At 54.7% G+C, this 20,451-nt stretch overlaps 1 protein-coding gene across 3 annotated transcripts in view; it reads right to left on the minus strand.

Annotated features, from left to right (window-relative positions):
• RGS3 (regulator of G protein signaling 3) overlaps positions 1-20,451 on the minus strand; it is an 82,359-nt gene that overhangs the window by 16,066 nt on the left and 45,842 nt on the right. For all 3 annotated transcript variants that reach the window (XM_050907926.1, XM_050907928.1, XM_050907929.1), the window contains one exon: positions 10,248-10,370. In XM_050907926.1, coding sequence (XP_050763883.1) covers positions 10,248-10,370 — 123 coding nt within the window. The remainder of the gene's footprint in view (positions 1-10,247; positions 10,371-20,451) is intronic.

Raw genomic sequence — 20,451 nt, forward strand, 5'->3', positions numbered from 1 at the left:
CGTGAACAGTTATACCACCAAAAAAACCCTGGGCTTGAAACGTCTCAGAGCCCTGGAAGGAGAAGTCCTCCTCTGCGGGAGGAAATGATCCCGTGTCAGCAGCCTGCGCTAATCCCATTACCCCATTACTGTCATCCCCAATTGATTGCTCTGCAAACGGGGCCTGACCAGGGTATCGCCCAGCCCTGATGCTGCAGTGGCCGCACTCTGCGCCTCTCCCCAGAGCCGCTCTGCTCCCTGCAACGCAGCGGTAAACAGGAGCCAATGCTTAAGGGAGGGCAGCAGTCTTGCCCATAGCAGAGGGCATGCCGGAGGGAGCCCGATCCGCCGGCGTAGGTTGCATTTCGGTGCAACCACCTGCTGAAGGCGTCAGCAAACAACCTGGGACAAAACCTTCCCACGCCACGTACGTCAGCCGAGCAGCTGGAGTTAACATAGACTTGCTACTGCCGCAGCACCGAGCTGCCAGCCCCGAACTGCAGCTGCCCCGGCAGTCCCAGCTCCGGACCCTGACCTGTCCCCTGCCCGCTGCCCTCCATCCCTGCCGAGGCTACGAGCACGCGCGCAGCTCTGATTTCAGTGTTGAGGGCTGAACTTGCTGGTTGGTCCCCAGTGCCAGTAAATGGAGGGTATCCAAAAGGCTGTAAAAGTCCTGGAGCAGAAAGCCCAGGTTGTCGGCACACTGCAATGCTGCTCCCGCAGCGAGAGCCAGCCGATGCAGATGGCACAGCTGTACACAGCCCAAATTTGCAAGGGAACCTCAAAAAGTCCCCGTCGCTAGAAACGCCCCTTCGCTCCCCCCGGATGCTACTCGTTACCAATGCTTCAAGCCCAGCCTGGCGGCAAATAAAGCCGAGCAGGAGCCACAGGTTCCCCAGGAGACAGCAGGGACCAGCCTAGCGCAGGGGTGCAGGGGGACAAGCGTGGGGAGCGGAGCAGCTGCTTTTGATCTAAAAGGACATCAGCGCTCCCGACGGCGCTGTGCTCCTTCCTCGACCTGCGGCCGGATCCTGCCCAGCGAAGGGTACAGCCCCCAGGCTGCAATCTTTGAAAGCAAAACCTACCAAATCTGGGTTCTCAGTTGCATCCCAGCTGCACGGGCCGAGCCAGCGGCATCTCCCTCCGGCAGCCCCGGCCCCGACGTGTGCCCGCAGCTGTGGCTCGGCAGATGCTAGCGCAGTGCTTGGCTCTGCCTCTGCAGTTATTAATGTCCGTGTCAAGCAGCAACTGAAGCCGCCCCAGCGTCTCCCAGACACCGCTCCTTTATGCCCCTCGTGCTATTTATGGCTCTGCTAGCAATCCCTGGAGGTACTATTACCTGCTGATAAAAGTGGATGACCGCTCTGCCCTGAGGAAGAGCTATGTATCACCCTGAAACCCCCCGCATTCAGTTTTGCAGCTCCCCTTCTCCTGCCCTGTCCTGCCCCCGAGCGACACCAAGCCGCAGACCGATTCCGGTGCTTCCTGCTAAATGAAACTCTGCTGCAGGTTCGCAGTTGGGTTTTTTCCCCAACTACTTTCTATGGAAAAGGGACAGCTCTGAATTGGGAGATGCTCTGCAACGTGGTGCTTTGTCCTCTGCACTGCAATCCCCTATGAGCGGCTCTACCCACATGGGCAGGGATAGGGAGAAAAAAATATGCAGGAGGGTGTATGGTCTCCATCCAGGGAACAGCCCATGCATGACCATCTGCCCCTTCTCTTCTCCTGCAAGGGCCAGTGCCCTCTTGTGACACCCCCATACACACCGGGCTGGGGACCCGACTGCCTTGGCTGGACGCTTCTCTTCCTGGTATTACGCTTTATTGGCCGAGACAGGCGAGTTGCCCTGATGGCTACAGAGAGAGAGCACAGCGGTGGGTGTGTGCACAGCCGCTGTCACAGCCATTTGCTGGTGGTTATCTGCACCATGGCCACTGTTCGCTGATGGGCCCTCACTGCCACGGGGACGAGCTGTCCTCGGCTCTCCTCCAACATGGACTTCGGGCATACACGTGTCCCCCTGCTCCCAGCCAGCTGCAGGCTTGTGGATGCTCCTGGGATGGAGCAGGGGAAATGTGTGGCCTCCTCATCCTTGCAGGTAGCCACAGCTTTGCAGTGGTACAGGAAATGCAAAAGCTCCCTCACCTGGTCTCGCTGGACACGGAGCTGAGCTTAGCTACACGATGCCATCACCGACAGCAGCAACATGGCACAGCCACCCGGGCAGCTGTGGTCAGCACCCATCCTGCCTGCACTGGCGAAGGGAGCTGGGCCCGGTGGGTTTTGTGCCTGATCCCTCCATGAGGCCACCTTGCTGGCTGCAGGTCTGTGGGACATGGGCACACGGCCCATGGATGTCACCGCACTGGGGGTGCCCAGCTGCCCCTGAGACTCAGAGCACCCCCAGCCCAGGGTCCCTGGCCGCTCTCAGCCAGGAACGAACCCAGCCACCATCCAAACCTGCACACTGTGTCCATCGTTTTGGCGATACAGTTCCAGTTTGCCCAAGCTGGGCACCAGCTACTGTCTGCAGCCTCATCGACCCAGGTAACCTGCCTCTGCAGGGTGAGCGCAGTGGGACCCGGTGCTGGAGGCTAGTGAGATGACGTCTGGGTCATAAATATCCCTGGCAGTAAAAAAGCAGAGGGGTGGGAAAGGGGGAGGAAGGAGCAGATCCTCTCATTGGCATTCAGCCCACAGCCCTCAGCATCCTTGCCCTGCCAGGGGTGACATGGTGCTGATCAGCGGGGGAATCTCTCTGCGGCATTATCTGCAGGGGCAGAGCATTGTCCCCTGTGCAGGATGAGGGAGGTGACAGCAGGAGCCTGAGCCGATGCATTCAGCCACTGCAGAGCCATTGTGAAGGGCTCATCCCAACAGCACTTACAACAGGACCACAACGTCGGCGCTGGAAGCCATTGCTGCTGCCGGCACAGACCACAGTAAGGAAACAACCGCCGAGAGAAGAGGACCTGGCAGAGCAGCTCTGCCTGCGACTGGCACCAACAGCGTCATGGCCAGAGCCACATACAGAACGGAGGAATCCCAAATGGTACCAAAACCAACACTGGTGGCTCCAAAGCCAAACGCAACACTCCTGCAATCGTGCTGCCAAGCCTTGCCCTGCCACTCCATCAGGAAGGCGCTTGTTACAGGGCAGGACGCCAAGCCTCATGGAGGGCCAGGGGACCTCACGGGGGCAGGATGAAGCCATGCCTCCCAATCCCACAGCACTCTGGGCATCACCACCCAGAGCCCTCCAGCATTTCAAACACGTCCTTTGGCTTTGCAAAGATATCAGGGTTTGAGTAACTTTTGCAAGGAGTTACTTGAACTTGGCTTCAGAGTCTGCCCAACCACACGCTTGCAGCCCCCCACGACGCTCGAAGGGAAGAGCATCGGCAACTACCCAAAACAGGAGTCGTTTGGGCACAGGAGAGGAGTGCTCCAGCTGAGTGGACGGTGCCAGCTGTGCCTGGCACGGGCAGTGTCCCCCTTTTGCAAGCAGCACCGCGCCAAAGCACTTCCAGCGCCTTCATTAAATCACAACAGCGCTGGCTTAAACTGCTTAGTCTGTGCCTTTGACCCCCCCTGCAAATGATCTCAACAATGCTCAACCCCCCTGGGCTGCCGGCACTGCTCCCGCCAGCACGCTCGCTCTTACCAGCCCTTCTGGGGATTCACGAGAAACAGACCTTCAAGGGCTTAAAAATGCCTCTGGCCGTGATGAAAGTGTCGGCGGCTGCTCGCGCCCCCGCTACACCACTGTGCCTTCCTGCTCGGGGGGGGGATGTGGGAAGGATCGTTGGTGCTGCTGGATGTGGCCGGGAGAACATCGCACAGCACCAGAGAAACAGGAGCCAGTGTTTGCCGGAGGGGAGAGGTCTACTTTCCTAATGGCTTTGGAGTCTAGCTAAGCAAATGAACAAATAAAGCCGGAGCTGTGGCTCTCAGCTGGCCCATCTGCTCCATCATCCCTCCCCGCTCATTCCCGGCACACACGTGCCTTGAGAGCCTGTGAGCTAGTGGCACTGGGGCCGAGCGAGCGGCTGTCCTGGGCTGGCAGCCCCCAGCACCTCCATGCCATCTGGGCCAGCACCAAGAGCTGGCAGGGCTGGAAACTGAGCTTGATGGAGCCAGGGCTCGTTGCCAGGGGAGATGCTAAAAAGCCCAGTACCCCAACCCAGCATCCCATCCAGCCCCACGTAAATGGCCAGGCAAATCCTAGCCTCCCCAGGCTTTGTGCTGTGTCCCTGCACTTAGGACTGGCAGCCAACTGATGTGCAAGAAGGGAATGACGAGGTGAAAGATCAGCCCCAGGAACCCTCAGCACTCATCCAGGCTCACCTGCACTGCAAGGAGTGAACAGTCAGACTACTGCATAAAGAGGGTCCTTAAATTCATAAAGGGGCATTTGAGACATGCTTTGAAGCCTCACAGGGAGCTCTAAAATCCCCCCACATAGCCTTCAATGCCCTGGTTGCATTTGGGGCTTGTTCCCATGAAAGAGGGCTACAAACTCAGCAAGAATACAGCTCAGGATGGATCGATCCAGGGTAGCTCAAACTGCATCTACTTCTTTTATATTTGCAGCCTGCTTCACACCTACTGCTATCTCTTCAACTCCTGTCCTGGCTGAATTAAAGTCAACACATTGGTGAGATCCATGTGCCACCATGCATCAAGATCGCCAACGTGGATTCAAGGGTCCCATTCGCTCTGATGGCACAGGGACCTCTGGCAGGGACAGCTTCCTCCAGATGTTTCAGTGGACGGAGCTGAACTGGAGCCTGACTCACAGGGGACAGCATCTCTGGTCCCGCAGCCTCCCGAATTCACGGCGTTACTGAAGCAGCCTTTAGCTGTCCTCAGTAACGAGTTTTTCTGGCCCAGGGCGAGAGCGGGGCTGTGCTCGCTGGCGCGGAACAACACACTTATTTGCTTTACTTCTGTAACCTGGCTCATAAGTACTGCCAGCTGATGCTTTAACCCTTATTGGGGCAGAATAAACCTCAAGGTTTTCTCCTCCGTTTGAGCACCCTGACAACACAAGCAAGGTGCTGGGAGGCTGTGTGGCCAGGGTCAGGCTGGCCCTCCGGGTGCTGTTGTGATGTGCTTAGCCCTGCCCAGCCTCTCACGTTGGCATCGTGGAAGAAAAGCAGGCTCTGATGAAGCTCCAGGTTTCCTGCACCCTTGGCCGTGCCCTGCCCAGTCTGCCCCACAGCAGCAGGTGAGCAGGACCTTCTGGAGCAGAGCTGGCACGGGCAGGGCAGGAGGTTCCCAGCTCAAAAGGGAAGGACTTTGGGCCAAAAACAAAGTGAGAAGGTGCAAATTCCTCCCTTCCTTCCCCATCAAACAGCCAATCGCGCTCTGACTGCACTCCTGCTGAGCGAAGCACCCCATGAACGCTGGATCAGAGAGAGAGAGGTTCACCCCGCTTGTCCCCAACCCAAGTGCTTGTCACGGACACCCCAATGCCAGTGGCCCCTTGGCTGTGCCAGCCCAAGGGTGTACATGGCCACCGTCCAAATGGGAAATGACCCAGTGTAGAGAGAAAGGGTGTTGCTGAAGGCAGCGAGGTGTTGGGGAACAGGGGTTGCAGAAGGACATGGGTGCACAGCAGGGTGGGTGCCTGGGGCACACCAGGGTGCTCCAGGCGAGGAAGAGGAGGCAGGGCATGGGGCAGAAGAGGGGTCACCCGCACTCACCCTTCCCCACGCTGCAGGCTCTGGGGCCAGCACACGGGGGAGCGCGGCCGCCCCTCCGCCTGCAGCTCGGCTGCGGCAGCCCTCCGCAGAGCCCTCCCCGCACCACCGCTCCGGCCCTGGTTTCAATCATCCCTCGATTACACGCTGTTTGCTCTTGTTGACAGCACATTTACTTGCACTTGTCAAGCACGCTGTAAATAGTGAGAGAAACAGCCCTGCCCTTCCTGACCAAAGGAACGGCCAGGAAGGGGCCGGCCGGTCCCTCCCGGCCATGCACCCGCCGGCAGCTCGTTCCCAGCACTGGAGCCAGCGCTGCCAGGAAGGGCCGGGGCGCAGGATCGGTCCACGCCTGCTCGCACCGTCAGCAGCCATAGGAGAGAGACTGGCGGCCGGGCTTTGAAAAGTGCTGAGGATCCACCACCTCCCATGGGAAACAAGGAAAGCGCCCGTCCTGGACTCCCATGGCCCAAAGTCCACATCACAAAGCGTCCGTAATTATTTAGCTTAAGGATAATCTACATCTTTCAGATACAGCCAGCCATCATCTCCGAGGTAATCTCAGGTCACGGAGTCAGAAGGAAGAGTAATCAGCCGTTCTGAGTGTGGAAGACACAAAGAAACAAGCAGTGAGAATCAGATGGTCGTAGCAGGTTCCTTACAAGCAGGGTGTTGTGCCACTAATCTTTTCCCTGGCAGCCAAACCAGCTGGAGCAGCTCCAGCCCCTGGCGCCTCGTCTTTGCCCCTGCTCCGCAGTTTGCCATCTCTTCAATTGTACTAATGCAATTCATCGCGGGGCCAGGCTGGAAACAGGACCAGTACAGCGATGCAAGGTTAAAAAAAGCACCGTGCTCTGCGCAGATGGTCATTATTCGGCCCGAGGAGGCAGCCTCACTAACTCAATTAATTCATAAAGCTGCTCTCACTATAATCACATTGCCGCTGCTGTGGTTCCTCACCAGCCCCAGCCCACCTCCAGGCTCCACGCCTCCCCGTTTGGAGACGTTTGTCGCCAAGCTGGGTCACCCTGGTGATGTGTTTTACAGATTGTCGCTCAGCACAGCCAAGGGGCAGGGAGCAGCCTCCCAGGGCAGACCCGGACCCGATGACAAGAGTGGGGAAGGCTCTGCAGATGGAGAAAATATCCACAGAACAACTCCTGTGACCTGCTGCAGCTGGCAGGATGGGTTCATCACTCAGTGAAGTTCAGCCAAGTCTTATAGTGGCAGCAGAGAAGCCACTGGAGCCCCACTTCCACCATGTCTCCTGGACACCAGGGCTAGAGAGCTGGACCACACCGACAGCCACGGTTATCCCCAGAGCTCCTCCTGCACTGACTCTGGCAGGAAAAGCCCATTGGGAGCACGACTGGACCATCGCAGCGGTATCCCTCATGGCTTCTTCTTCCTACATCTCCAGAAGTGGATGCTACATGCACCGTATGCTTGTGTCTCCCACAAACTGGCAGCTTTGCTCTAAAACCAGCTGCTCTGAAAGCAGCAGCCGTGCCGACACGGGCCCCATACAGGGTGCATCCTCCAGGCTTGACACCGTCTTCCCAGGAGACGCTGCCGGAGGCAGTGACAGCTCTGCAGAGCCATGTCCCTGAGCCAGAAGGACCTTCCTGCCTTTAGTGCTGCCCTACCCGGGCATGGCTCAGGGGGCCTTCAAAAACAAGAGGTGCCATCCCAAAGCCCCAAATTTGTCTGATTTCCCGCAGCTCCAAGAAGTTGGCACCGTGCAACTTGCCTCCATCAGTTCAGCCAGTCCAGCCCCTCCTCTCCAGATGTGCCCGTCCTGCTGGGGATCCTCTGCCCCATTGCAACTCTCTGTTCTGGGCAGGACTGAGGGACAGCATTAACAGCAGCGTTAACATGTTGAAGGGAGAGCCGTTCCCAGCTCGCACACTGGGGTGGCAGCCGCAGAGGCTGCTGAGGAGCTGGCTCTCTGCTCAGACAGTGTCCTTTTCTCCGGCTCCAGCGCACAGCTGGCACATGGCACATCTCTGCCTGGCACCGAGGCTGCGCCGGCCCTTTGCTCCCTTCGCACGGCAAAGCCCACATACCCTTGGCTGGGCTCCGGCTGCAGCGAGATGAGCTGCTTCTTGCCAAGTTGGAGCAGTTCTGAAGGTTTTGCAAATCAGATTCCTGTTTGGAGCAGAAATCAGCCATGCCGAGGCTGATATTTCCAGCTTAATTTGTCTGTTCACAGAGCACAGACACTGTTCTGTTTCCTTAAATAGCCCTAGTATCAAATGACTTGTAAGCAACAAGCAAAGCTAATGGAACACTTCTCCCTTGCAAAAAGCAACTGATTTTGCCAGCTCCTGCCTCCCGCTGCACCGGCATCCCCGGAGATGTCTGCCCCGACAAACCAGCTGCGGTGCAGACTGGTCACAGCAGCCCCAACTGCAGCTCGCCCATGTCGGGCTTCTGCCCGCAGCCCGGCCCCTTGCACGCCCACCAAGCATCCTCGCCTGTCCGCTCGGGAACTGCTGCCTCACACAGGGCAGCTCTTCCTTCCCCACGCTCTTCCTTCTTGCATTTCAGGATCAGGTTTGCTTTAAAATTGCATCCCGGGCAGTTTATACCTTGCTGGGACGGGAAATGGTGCTATGAACTCAATTAAGTGCCTGGTGGTTGCTCTCACGCTCCTTTTCTCCCTCCTGGCGCCATATCCCACCAGCGGGATTTCCAGCAGCTTTGGCAAACCGAGACAAAACCCCCTTGTCACAACCTTGGAGGGCTCACGCTGGCTCTCCGCTGCACCCAAGGAGCACCCTCTTGGCTACTGAGGCACAGAAAAGCCTTAGAAAGGTTTGTGTTGTCTTCTGGAGTATTTTTTCACCTGTTCAGCAGCCAGGCTCCTTCCATAACATGGGGAGCAGACACTTTCCAGGGTTTTGCTCTGAGCCACAGGGCTTGTAAGTCTAGCAGAGAGGCAAAATCCCACACCCTGCCATGAACACAGAGTCTGCGGTGGCGAGGACAAACAGCAATATCACCCGAAAACCCAAACGGTCCCAGAGCACGTGTCGTGATGGAGAGCTGCCAAGATCCCCTTTTAGGATCCATCTGAGATGCTCAGATTTGAATCTGTCCCTGCACAGCTTCACCCCAGAGGATCCCCCAGCCCGCAGCTGGATTGCACCCAGCCGAGAGCAGAGCCACGCCGAGCCCCCGGCAGCAGCCCCATCGCATGCATCCCCCCCATGCCGAGCCGCTTGGGACCCCCTGCCTGGGCACCGTGTCGTGCCAGCAAGACGCATCGCAGGAAAACAAGAGACATGGCAGAGCCTTGTCACCTCACTGAATTAGCTGCCCTGGGCTATTTGCATTTCTAGAGGTTTGGTTGGTAACTAGGTTCTCAGGCTTTGTATGTTGTTGCTATTTTAGTACATCTGAAACGTGCAGGAAAAGGAATCCGGAGGCTCTGTCTCCTGCGGAGATGTTTGCGCTGACCCAGTTTGGGATGCTGCAGAGCAAAAGCCACGTCACTCTGCCCCCGGATCCGGGCAGCAGCGCAGCCGCCTGCTCCTGCTTTTGCCCACACGTACGGTGAGAGTGAGTCACCTGCCTTGGAGCCAGACCGGACCACACACCAAGGCTGTATCCACACATCGACGTGGGGCAGGAGCTGCTCCACCACCACGCACCAGCCAAGGGGAGGTATCCAGGTGGTTTTACCCCCGAGATCCCCATCTGCCTCACTTAAAGCTCTTTAAACGCTCAGCACAGCGTGTTTCTCTTCTCCCAGAGCCGTGGGTCACCCACCAACGGTCCGAACCCAATCCCCGGGAGACAAGATGATTCCAGCAGAGATTGCCGCTGTCCCAGACAACTTCGTGGTGGCAGCCCCAGCCCCAAAGCCAGGCAGACAGGAGGTCTTAACTACATCCACGCAGGGCAGGCATGCCCGACAGTGCTTCAAACCCGCTCCACGCACGCATTTCTCTTGCCAGTGCTGCTGAGACAATGCTCTCGGGCCAGGCTGAAGCTCTTCAGTGTGGGAAAAGTGCTGGTGCTGTCTTGCTAGGTATGAAAAACAGCACTCATCAAATGACCTTTCCGTGCTTTGAGGCCATCTGTGGGATCCAGATCAAACGCTTGAGCCCATCTGAGTGCACAGAAGGGGCAAATCTCTGCACCACTACTCCCATGACCTCGGCCTTTTAATCAGGACCCAGAGATCACGGCCTGAACCTCTCCTTCTGCATTCAGTCCTGCCCCAGAGCCAAGCTCTCGGGGAAGGCCGTACACCGGGTTGCATGGCCTCAGCTGTCCAAATACAGATGCTGGGAGGCGTCAGAAGCAGCCTGCTCACTGGAGTCTGCCTCGACTCGGGTCAGCGGATGCAAATGCAATAACTGCTTCCCCGAGCAGGGCAGGAAGCTGCAGACGCAGCGGTGCCTGAATACAAACTCGCTCCTCACCTGGCAAAAAAACCAGCCTCCAGAGCAGCTCGCCCGGCAGGAGCATCACTGGAGCGAAGCCCCCGCCGCAGGCAGAGCCCCGCGATGCTCCAAGCAGGCTTTTCAAGCTCCCGCGTGGGTCTCTTACCTTGTTCTCCATAGGAGCTGATGCCGGATGTTGCTGCTTGGTGATGTTCTCAGCCAGACACCAGCAGATCCTCTTCTTCTGCTCCTGGGAGTAAGCCTCCAAACTTAATAAGCACTCCGATTTCTGACGTAAAGGAAACACAGGCAGAGAGAAGGTCATTAGCTGTGTGTCGCAGGCCCTGGCTTTGTTTGCAAACTACTTGCTTCCAACACACTCTATCAGATGAATGTAAGTATAATGGATAAGCTCGCACCAGTGTCCTGTGCTCTGGGCACAAGAAAGCAAAATAAATGGGAAGTCGGCTTCACAGTGGCATCTCCTCCAGAGAGAGGGCGAAAAGCTGCTGTGGTGCAGAGCAGCAGACTTTTGCTTTAATAAGCGGGAGCAGAGTGGTAAGGCACGGGCAGAGCACCAGCAATTCTGCACCCTGTGCCACCACAGTGGAAACGTGTCTATTAAGCTAATTTAGAGGGTGGAAATTGCTCTTTGCTGTATGCAAACATTAATGAGGCGCCGTAGCATGAACTGATGGAAACAAGCGCCTTTGGGCAGGGAGGAAGGCAGACCTCAGGAGAAGCTCCAGCCCAGCCTCGCCTGTTCTGCTCCTTACTTAGAGCAAGCATCAGGGGTTGTTTTGAAGATGATGCTCCAGCTCTGGTCACGCACTGTCTGTGAGCAACGCGCAGTGAAGAAGGAATTAAGAGAAACAATGGGAATTCATCCCAGCTGAGCCCACCTCCCCTCGTGCCCTAGCCCCTTCCCTGCACATACCCTTTTTGATATGGACCTGTTCCTCTTGGACAGGTTTTCTTTGGGCCAAATCCCACTCATTTAAGAAACCTTCTGACCAAGTTCTCTCAGCAAGTGCCTCCCAGCCCTTAAACCGCTCATCTCTTGAGCTAAAAATGAAGCATTAGTAACATTTGCTGCCCACTGGGATTTTGCAGGTTTTGCTTTAAAAAGGGTCCAGAAATGCCCATGGCTGGATCATGTCCTTCTGTGGCCAGATATGAAAAGAAGAAAAAAAAAAAAAAAAAAAAGCGGAACTTTAGGACAGAACTGCAAAGAAAGAAAAAAGAGTCTTCCACTAAAGGGCATGAAAAAGGCCTTTCATTTCTCCCTAGGATTTCCTTCCAGAAGGGCAGGTCTCCAATAGCCTGTTTTTCCCAGAAAGGTCAGAGAGAACTAAGGAACTTGCAGCTTTGTGACTCCAGAGACACAACACAACCAAAAGGGGAAATGCTTTTTAGTCACACCATTTAAACCACTGTTTTCATTGGATGCGAATTCATTCACATTTAATCCAAAATCCCTACTAAAGCGGTAAATAAACCAAGCTCCCACATCACCTCTAGAAAAAGAGACATCACCACATCTATTCCTACAGCAGAAACAGGCTTAAACATTGAAAATGCATGCTCAGGCTTACTGAGCACTATCAAAATGGAACAGAGGTTTGTGATTCAGCGACACAAGGTGCTGGGGCTCCCCCTTGCCCCCCAGATCCTGAGTTGCAGTGATGCTCTGAGCATCCCTCGGAGCGTCACACTGCTCTTTCCCATCCCAGATGTCTCAGTCTCTCCCAGTCCCATGCCAGCAGATCACCAGGCTGTACCACTGTGATATCCACTCGTCCCTAGGAAGGTACCTAATCGTTCCTACTTTCAGAGGAGAGGACGGGTACCAATCTGCTGAGCTGGAAATCCGGGCTGGCATTTCCCTGCCCCGCACTTAGGGCCAGAAGTGAATGACAGCAAGGACTCAGCAGAGCCCAAAAGACATCAGCGCAGCTGCAAGGAGTCCAGTGCCCACAACTGATGCTGTAACTACTGCACACTCCCGTCCCTACCGAGCTTCTGCAATTCCCCCGCTGTGAGGCTTAAAGCAATTCCAAGGACGTCTCATATCCCTTTGCTCGTGACGGATGCACAGCTCACCTACCCCTGCTCTGCAGCCCCTTGCTGATTCAATTACAGTCCCCATCGCTTTGATTCAATTTAGCATAAAGCGATGCTCAGCCCGCACTGGCTGTTGAGAGCAAAGTGTCCCTCTCCCTCCCGCTCAGCCTCAGCAAGCTGGAGAGACTCCCCGGCCCCAGCTGTCTGGGAATATTAAAGCCAGGAGAGGAGATTGCCCTCCAGTCCAAAAGTCAGAGGAGAAAGTCGACCACCCCAACGTGTGTCCTGGGGATTGTGGGCAAGGCTGAGGGGGGACATGAACAGCCAAAATTGCATTTATCCAATCTGTACATATTTTACTATCATTTCTGTGCTACAGCAGCAAGATCTCAGCACTTTATTCCTTCACAGTGATATGTAACCTCTCCAACACACATTTCCCAAGGGAAGAGCTCTGTTTCTCCCTCTTCCATCAACCTGCTCCCCCCAATAATGTTCAGCTGTGTTGGGGAAAGAGGCGGCCCAACCCGCAGGGGCTGAGCACCCCCCAGCTGCCTCTAAAGCACAGGCTCCTGCTTGCAAAGTCCTTTGGGATCCAGCCAGACGGAGGGCAGACACGCGAAGGACCGGTCATTATATGGGATGAAGCTCTACCGGTGACACGTATCCCTGGAGCCCAGCCCCTTCCAGGGGACCGAGCTGCCCAGCTCAGCGCTCCCGCGCAGCCGGGAAGCTGGAGCAGGGAGGTCGGCTAATGCTGGGCTGCGCCGTGCCCTGCACAGGCTGCCTCGCTCAGGGCTTGCTCTGGGAACCGGCCTCCCTGCTATTGTTTTCATTCAGGGAGGCTGCCGCTTTGCCTGCCAATATTTACAAAGAGAAAACAGGGTTTAATCTCACAGTGCTGGGAAAGGAGGATGCAGATGGCGTGAAGGGGGCGTTTGCGACCAGATAAAGCGAGCAACTGAAGTGGCTGCCAGTTGCTTTCTGACTGCCTTCACCCCAGGGTTTTGAAAAACATGTTATTGCAGGTGTTGCGTGCTGACTGGCACGGGAGCCTCTGGCGAGCCCACGGCTCCCGGGCAGCGCCAGACCCTGCGCCAGCACAAGACCTGTGCTGCCCGTGGGAGAGCAGGAGGAAAACACAGGGCATGTATCGCCGAGGAGGACCCAGACTAGCCAACACAAGCCCCAAATGGGCCCTGTTGCAGCCAGGGATTATCTACAGGAAAAGATTCCTTTTGCTCCGTGGGAAAAGCTCACCCCTGCGGATGCTCCCCCAGGCTGAGACCCAGCCCCACTGCATCCAGGAGCAGGGGGAGATGAGAGGCAAGGGGTCTGGCCAAGCAGAGCTCCTGGTTACCCCAGCAGACACCAACCAAAGAGGGACTGTTGGCTCTGTAGCCCACAGATCAGCCGAGGACCTCCCAGAGAATGGCATCACGTCGCAGGAGGGTCCCCAGACCCTACACACCAAGACCCCACGTTGCAGACATGCCCCTCTGCGCAGAACGCAGCACAACAGCATCTGATACACAAGCGTGGCTCTATGCAACGCTGCAAAGCTGCTATAATAACAACGAGCCAGACTCAGCCTGACACCTCCAATGCCTTGAACTCAGTGACCAGCCTAGCCCGGGGGCTGTTCTCATCTCACCGCTGCCTCCCCCGGCTGTGCTAGCAGACCTGCTCCCAGGGGGTGGTCAGGTCCTTGGGTGGATGTTCCCCTCGCAGATCAGGGGGACGCACTTCTGCTCCTTTCCCGAGGCTCCTCTCCTCTGCAGGGTTTATGGCAAAGTGGTTCAGGGACAGGGCTCGCAGCCCAGCTCAGCTCTGCCCAGCCCCTGGCCTCGAACGTTCAGAGCGTTGGTCCGTAGCCAAACCCAGCAGAGATCCCAGAGGGGAATTACCTCGGAAACGGGCTCCAGACTACAATAGCTTTTAAATCGCAGAGCAAACCTTCCACTGGCGAAACAGCAAGCCCTGGGAATATCCTGTGCACAAAACATGGGCAACTGCTGGCTGGTTATTTCATGACCCACAGAGCTGGGTCTGATGAGAAAGTTCAGTTTGCTCCCGTGCTAAGCTGTGCTGGGGGCGTGCAGGGGACCACGTCTCTTCCTGTGGTTTTTGGACTGCTGGGCACACTGGTGGTGCCCACAAAACAAACACTGGCAGTAACAGCAGGGGCCCTATTGAAAGCTGGGATGACCAAAAGGTGACAGGATCTCATGGGTGCTTGAGCAGCCGATGTGCATGGAGTTGCTGTTTGCAGAGCACAGCGATCTCTGCAGAGAAGCGTGGTTCGTTGCTGTGTGGCTTGTTTTCGGGCCAGGGAGGCTCTATAGATGAAGGCGAAGGATAGATGTGCCCATCCTTCCTTGTGACACCAAGGGCTGGCTCTTCGGAAATGGGTTTCCTACAGACACCCATGGATCAGGAGAGGCACCAAGACAGCAAAATGGACCTGGTACTTCACGGTGCAGAGCCACCAGTGGCTCCAGCTCACCCCAGGCCAGTCGGACCCTGTTGCACTTAGATGCTGCTGCTGCTAGGGAGGGAGAAGATGGAGGAGCGATGCCACGGGAGCACTGCATCATGGCGCAGCCTGGAGGATGCTAAGCCTCCAGGAGGAAAAGCCAGCCTGAAGAACCTTTTCCACCCACTTTGGAGCAGCCAACGAGGACACGGCGCTTGGTCTGTTTTCGCAGACCAGCAGGTTGTCCTTAAGTGCTTCATCAGATAACAGCCTTCACAGGAATCCCCAGCCCTGAGACCAGCCAGGCATGGAGCTCCCGGTGCAAACACCACTCTGGCAAACAGAGAGCAGGTCCGCCGCCTTCCCATTCTGCAAACACCCCTTCCTCTCAGGCAGGAGGGCTCAGAGCTGAGCAGCCCCAGTGACAGTAACACTAAGCTTACCCACCCGCTGCAAACACAGCCCCAGAGCTATCCATCCCTCTTCCCCCAGTACAGCCCCAAAGAGAGCAAGCTCCAGCCTGTGCAGCCAGCCCCAGGGAACAGCAGTTCTCCTCTGAAATCACCCACTGGTGCCTGGGCCTTCTTAAAATCTCTCCAGTACTGTAACTGCATCATATCTGCTCTTCTTTTTGCCAACATCTGGAAAATGTGACCACAGAACTAAAGCTGGGGAAAAAAAATTAAGAACTTCTGCTCCGAAAAGCACATTTTGTGGTCATCTCAAAACTCAGATTCAGGTTGAACTGTGTAAAGATTCACAAAACCAGGGAGCAGAGTGCCTCTGTATATCTGTTTCTCCAACTGGGACACAAGCACTCCCTGCTCTGCCCAGAGACCTGAACTGGGAGCTGTCACTGCCCGGGAGCCACCCTGTCCCCAGGCTATGGGTTATGCCAACCTGGGGCTTCTGCTACTGGTGTCATTCCACATCATCTAACCCGGGTAAATGCGCGCTGACAGAGGAGACAGAGCCCGGGGGCTCTGCACAGAGGAGCAGCCTGGCCACCAGCTCCAGAGCCATCGCTTTGCGTGCTCTGGCTCCAGGTATGCGCCAGGAGAGCGCTGGCTTGAACCAGACAAACGTTTCAGTTGCAGCTGAAATTTGGGGCACTGAAAAATGGGGATGCTGGGTAGGGCTGCATTTCAGGAATGCCTCGCCATTTGGGGTAATCTGCACATGGGTTCATGTCACAACGTTCTTCAGAAGCGCTTTTCAAAATGTTGGCAGTCTTGGTCTAAAGTTATCTCACGGCACCTGTGGTTCAGGCTGCAGCTTGGACTTCTCGGCATCACACACAGAGAAATCCAGTGGCTGGGACCTGCCATCCTTTGGATGGAGGGAAATGGAAATCTCTATTCAGGAAAGAGTTAAGCTGTTGCTGTAGGCGTGACATGGCAGAGGGATTCAGCGTGTGCAGATTGAGCGTCCAGCTTTCACATGAGCTGGATGACTCAAGGCGATGCGTGCAGGTGCCCTGCAGCACAGGACACAGCTCCACTTGGTGAATCTCTCCGGCATCCCAGAAATGAGCCACTGCTTGCGAGACATGGAGGAAGCAAAGGAAATGTCAGAGAGCAGGAAAGGATTTTTCATCTGGTAACATCTCCTGACCACCACCAGCAGAGCGGCTGGAGGAGAGGGAGTCCCCCCTTATGCTGAATAGGACAGGGAACAGGAAGAGGAAGGCAGAGGAATACACTTCACGTTCTCTCAGTGTGCTTCAAATTCATGTAATAAAACTGGCGAGAGCAGGCAGCAGGGAGTGCGTCTAGATTTTCTCTACTTGAAGTCCTTAGGTATGACCAATCCCAGCACTTCTAGCCGTGTCTGCAGTGCCTGCTCCACCACGGGCCAGAGGATCTTTCACCTTACTGCAGTACAACATCTGACGAATAACAGCCCACAAATCTGACAAACATCATTTCTTTTCCTATTATGAATTAGAGAAAATTGAGCTACCATTTCAACAGAGCGCATAGTCCACTTCACAGACAAACGCTCATCTCTTCTACCTTCTCCCATCCTGCACACAGCACCCAATGCCAGCTGACACTTGATTTTCTCTTACCAGGAATTTAAACCCCGGCTATACTTCCACCCTGCAGTGCTCTGGCATCTGCAGGGTGACTGTCACAGCACAAAATTCAGGATTTTGTGTTCCAGCGAGGCTGAAGGACTCCTAAATGACTCCTCTTTTTTGCAGAGCGGCTGTGGTTAAACCCTCCTGCAGCGAGTTGTGTTGGGGGCTAGCAGACCGTACCCTTTGGCCAGTGTTGCTTTGGGGTCAGAGCTGGGCACAGCTCTTGGCTCCATGTCTCATTCACAGCCTCGAGGTTTTCTGAGCTCATCTCTCTAAACTGGCCTTTTTGTCATTGCATTTTGTGGGTATTTTCTTGTATTTTAAGCACCAAAAGTATAGATGGAGCATTTGAAAAGGAGGGATCAAGACATCTTGCATGCTGCTCAAGCCCTGCCAAGGAACAGAGTAACCGGGATGGGGGGAAACCGCAACAGCAGAGCCCAACCCAGGGCACCAGATCCTCCTTAACGCTGGGAAAAAGGAAAAGGGGAACAACTTCCTTTGCTTTGGCCCCCTGCCAAAATCATCCCATTTCGGTTGGAAACAAATTCAATTGAAAATGCAAGTCTTCTGGCTATCACTTTGGGGTCAGAGAACAGAGGAATGGGAAAGTTGACTGAGTCCCAAACTTTTATCGTTACTGATGCCGTCTTTCTGCAGCAGGAGCTCATGGCTGCTGATTATCCTTCCCCCAGCAAGCCTTTCTCAGTCACTTCTGGCCCTCACAGACATGTGCGTACAGTCCTCTTTTCCCCATGATCACAGGAAAACCCATCATCAGCTTTCACCCACCTTAACAACTAACCCCCACTGCTCTGTCACTGAACTATCCTCCTTATCATCTCCTACTTCCCCAAATTTCAAGTCATATGCACACGTTATCAGGCATGATTTGCTGCCTTCTGCCATGCCAATGATGACTGTCTGCAATTAAGCAAGAGCCGGGCTTCCCAAGCCCTCCCTGGCAGAGCAATGCTCACAGAAGATGATGTTGAGGTTTCAGACCAGAGTTTTTAACTGTTTATAAAGCACCGCAGCGATTTCCTGTCTTACCAGGTTTTCAGGCCAAGTGTTGTGTCATACCAAGCCAAGTGCCTGTGAGGACGTCTGCTCTAGTTGTGCTCCATCTGTACTCTTTATCTCTCATTAATAATTACTTTTTCAGTTCTTTACTAAACAAATTCACCTTAGCTGTTCACTCGGTTGCGTAGGTTTGATGTCACACCCTGGCCAACCCTTTTGCCCTTTTCCCTATCACCAAACCATCTGCCCGAGTGCCCTCTAGATCTGCCAGGACAGTGCCCAAAAAAACTCCTTGTGAACTCTTCTGATGACACATCCAGAACAGCCGACTTCAAAATTACCCAGGTGTATAATACCTGCCACGTCACAGCGTGTCCCTGAGCCTTAAAGTCCTCTGTACCATCAGTAAATTGCTTTTCCAGCATTCAGATTTGCTGTACGGAGACAGGAACCTCAGTTCTCCCTGCTCTTTCCCTGCGGGACAGAAACGGACAATGCCACATCCCTACGGGCATTAAATGAGCAATGCTCACTCCTGGCACAACAGAGAACACTTTGGGAAACTAACTCTCCTATGAAGCAAGCTGGGACATCTCCAGTGAAGACTGCGGAGTTAAGCGCATTTACAGAAGCTACAATATTGCCCCTCACTACAGTCGTGGTCCAGTTTAAAGAGCATTTGTTCAAAGCGTACCCTTGCCAGCAGCCGGGACACAGCTTGAGGATGCAAACAGGAAAGGTGCCCCCGGGGGACCCTATGGGTGCAGGGATCTGTCCACATAGAGCCAGGGCACGGGGTGGGGGGGGAAGGAGAGGGACAGTGTCATTTCTCTAACACTTGTCTAGAGGATCTCCCGTGCAGAGTTAGGATGCACATCTCCAAGGCAAAACAAGATCAAGCATAGATTCGCAGCACTAATTTGCTCGGGTCTGTAAGCGTGCCACCACAGCAGGCCAAGAAGTTGCTACTGGAAAGATTTTCTGTTGGAGCAGTTTCCCAAGAGAAACTCCAGTGTCTGCAGATGAAAACTTCCAGAGAAAAAGATCAATTTTGCTCGTGCTTTTCAAATTAAAAACTTACTCAGCTATTTGATTTTAAGTCTATTCAGTCTGAATATGTTGTGTTCAAATCAAAAATTTCTAACAATGCAATAAAACACTGATCTGCACTTTCCTATCAGTAGGATATTTCCAGAGCAGGGAAGGGTGTGAATACAGCCCTGGACCACATTCACATCTCCGGACTGGCTCCCTGTGAGGCTACCGATTCCCACCACACAGTAAATGTTTTCTTCTGACAGGTTTTACACACGTCATCACAGGAGGTGTATGTGCCCTGCAGGGAATGGCGTGCGGGCAGGGGGGAAACGGGGCCAAACTCCCACACGCCAAATTCTCTAGGCTGCAGAAACGTGGGTCCACACTGAATCAGCCCAAAGCTTTCACAGGCGGGGTCTGTGCAACTGACTTTAAACTGTTTCATCTGGATTTAAAATACTGAAATGAACCATACGCTAGACCAGGTTTGCATGCATTGGTAGTACTTTTTCACATACCAGTTGGCAAATAGAAAAATTAGACAAGCTTCCAGACATACACAGTATTCCTCAGATCAAAAGATACCACCTTCACTTCCAAAACCCTGGCTTGCTTATGTGCTGGGACCATCACAGCTACCCCATGACCACCATGAGGAACAAAAACACCAGGAATGGACAGCTCAGTGGAGAACCTTCCTCTGTTTCTGCATTCTTTCCAAGATCAACCTATATTTAGCCCTTCCCTTCCAGGAGGCCATGCGCCCCACCAGGATCGGGGCCACCTGCACTCGGGACCTCCAAGCACTGCAATTCACACGCTGAAGAGCCTGTAAAACAAACACTCCTTCTGCTGTAACCTACACTGGGCTATAAAGATTACCATTTGCCATCTGACTGTAAATAACCAGACTGCACAGGACTTAAACTCTGTGGGTGATTTATTTACACGTGATTAGACAGGATGACTAGCAGTAGCTTTTTTATGACTCTCCAGTTTCCCTGAAGGTTGGAATTTTCTTTCTTGTTTAAAATAAAGCAAGCAACTCACAGACATTGAAACATACTTTTATTTTGGATCACGCCAGATCCGAATGCAAAAATGCGACCTTATGGGTCAGAACATTACTCACAAGCCTTCCAGATGAGAAGGAGCAGGAGACGGCAGCTCAAGGCCTCGGCAAAGAGCTATTGCCGCAGCAAACGCAAAGTCAGCCCGGCCCCGTGGGCTCCCTTTCAACTCACAGCAGCACTAAATACATTACTGCTCATTGCGGATGATTTGTGGGTAAGAAACAGCAGTACGAGAGCTTCCACCAACCTCCCAGGCCCCGTCACGGCAGCGCAACGGATGTGTCTGCCCAGATCACGGCGACAGAAGAGCTCAGATAATGACGACCACCAAACCCCCCGGACCCATCACCTCCACCCCGGAGAGGACCAGCCGGCAGAGCTGAGCCAGCAAAAGGCTCCCAGTAGGGTAAAGCGCTGCTGGGAAGCCCAGGGATGGAGCGCTTGCTGCAAAGAGCAGGACAGGCGCAGATCAGGAGGGGGAGAGACCCCTCAGGGTGACATGGGACAAAAAAGCCATGTCCACACAAGCATCCTTCCCGTATGCATCCTTCTACAAAGCTTTCTAGCTGTCACAAGCAGTCGCAGGGGTGGGCAGCAGGACAGTCGCGTCTGC

This window comes from Gymnogyps californianus, chromosome 18, assembly GCF_018139145.2.
Source record: "Gymnogyps californianus isolate 813 chromosome 18, ASM1813914v2, whole genome shotgun sequence".
Taxonomy (NCBI): domain Eukaryota; kingdom Metazoa; phylum Chordata; class Aves; order Accipitriformes; family Cathartidae; genus Gymnogyps; species Gymnogyps californianus.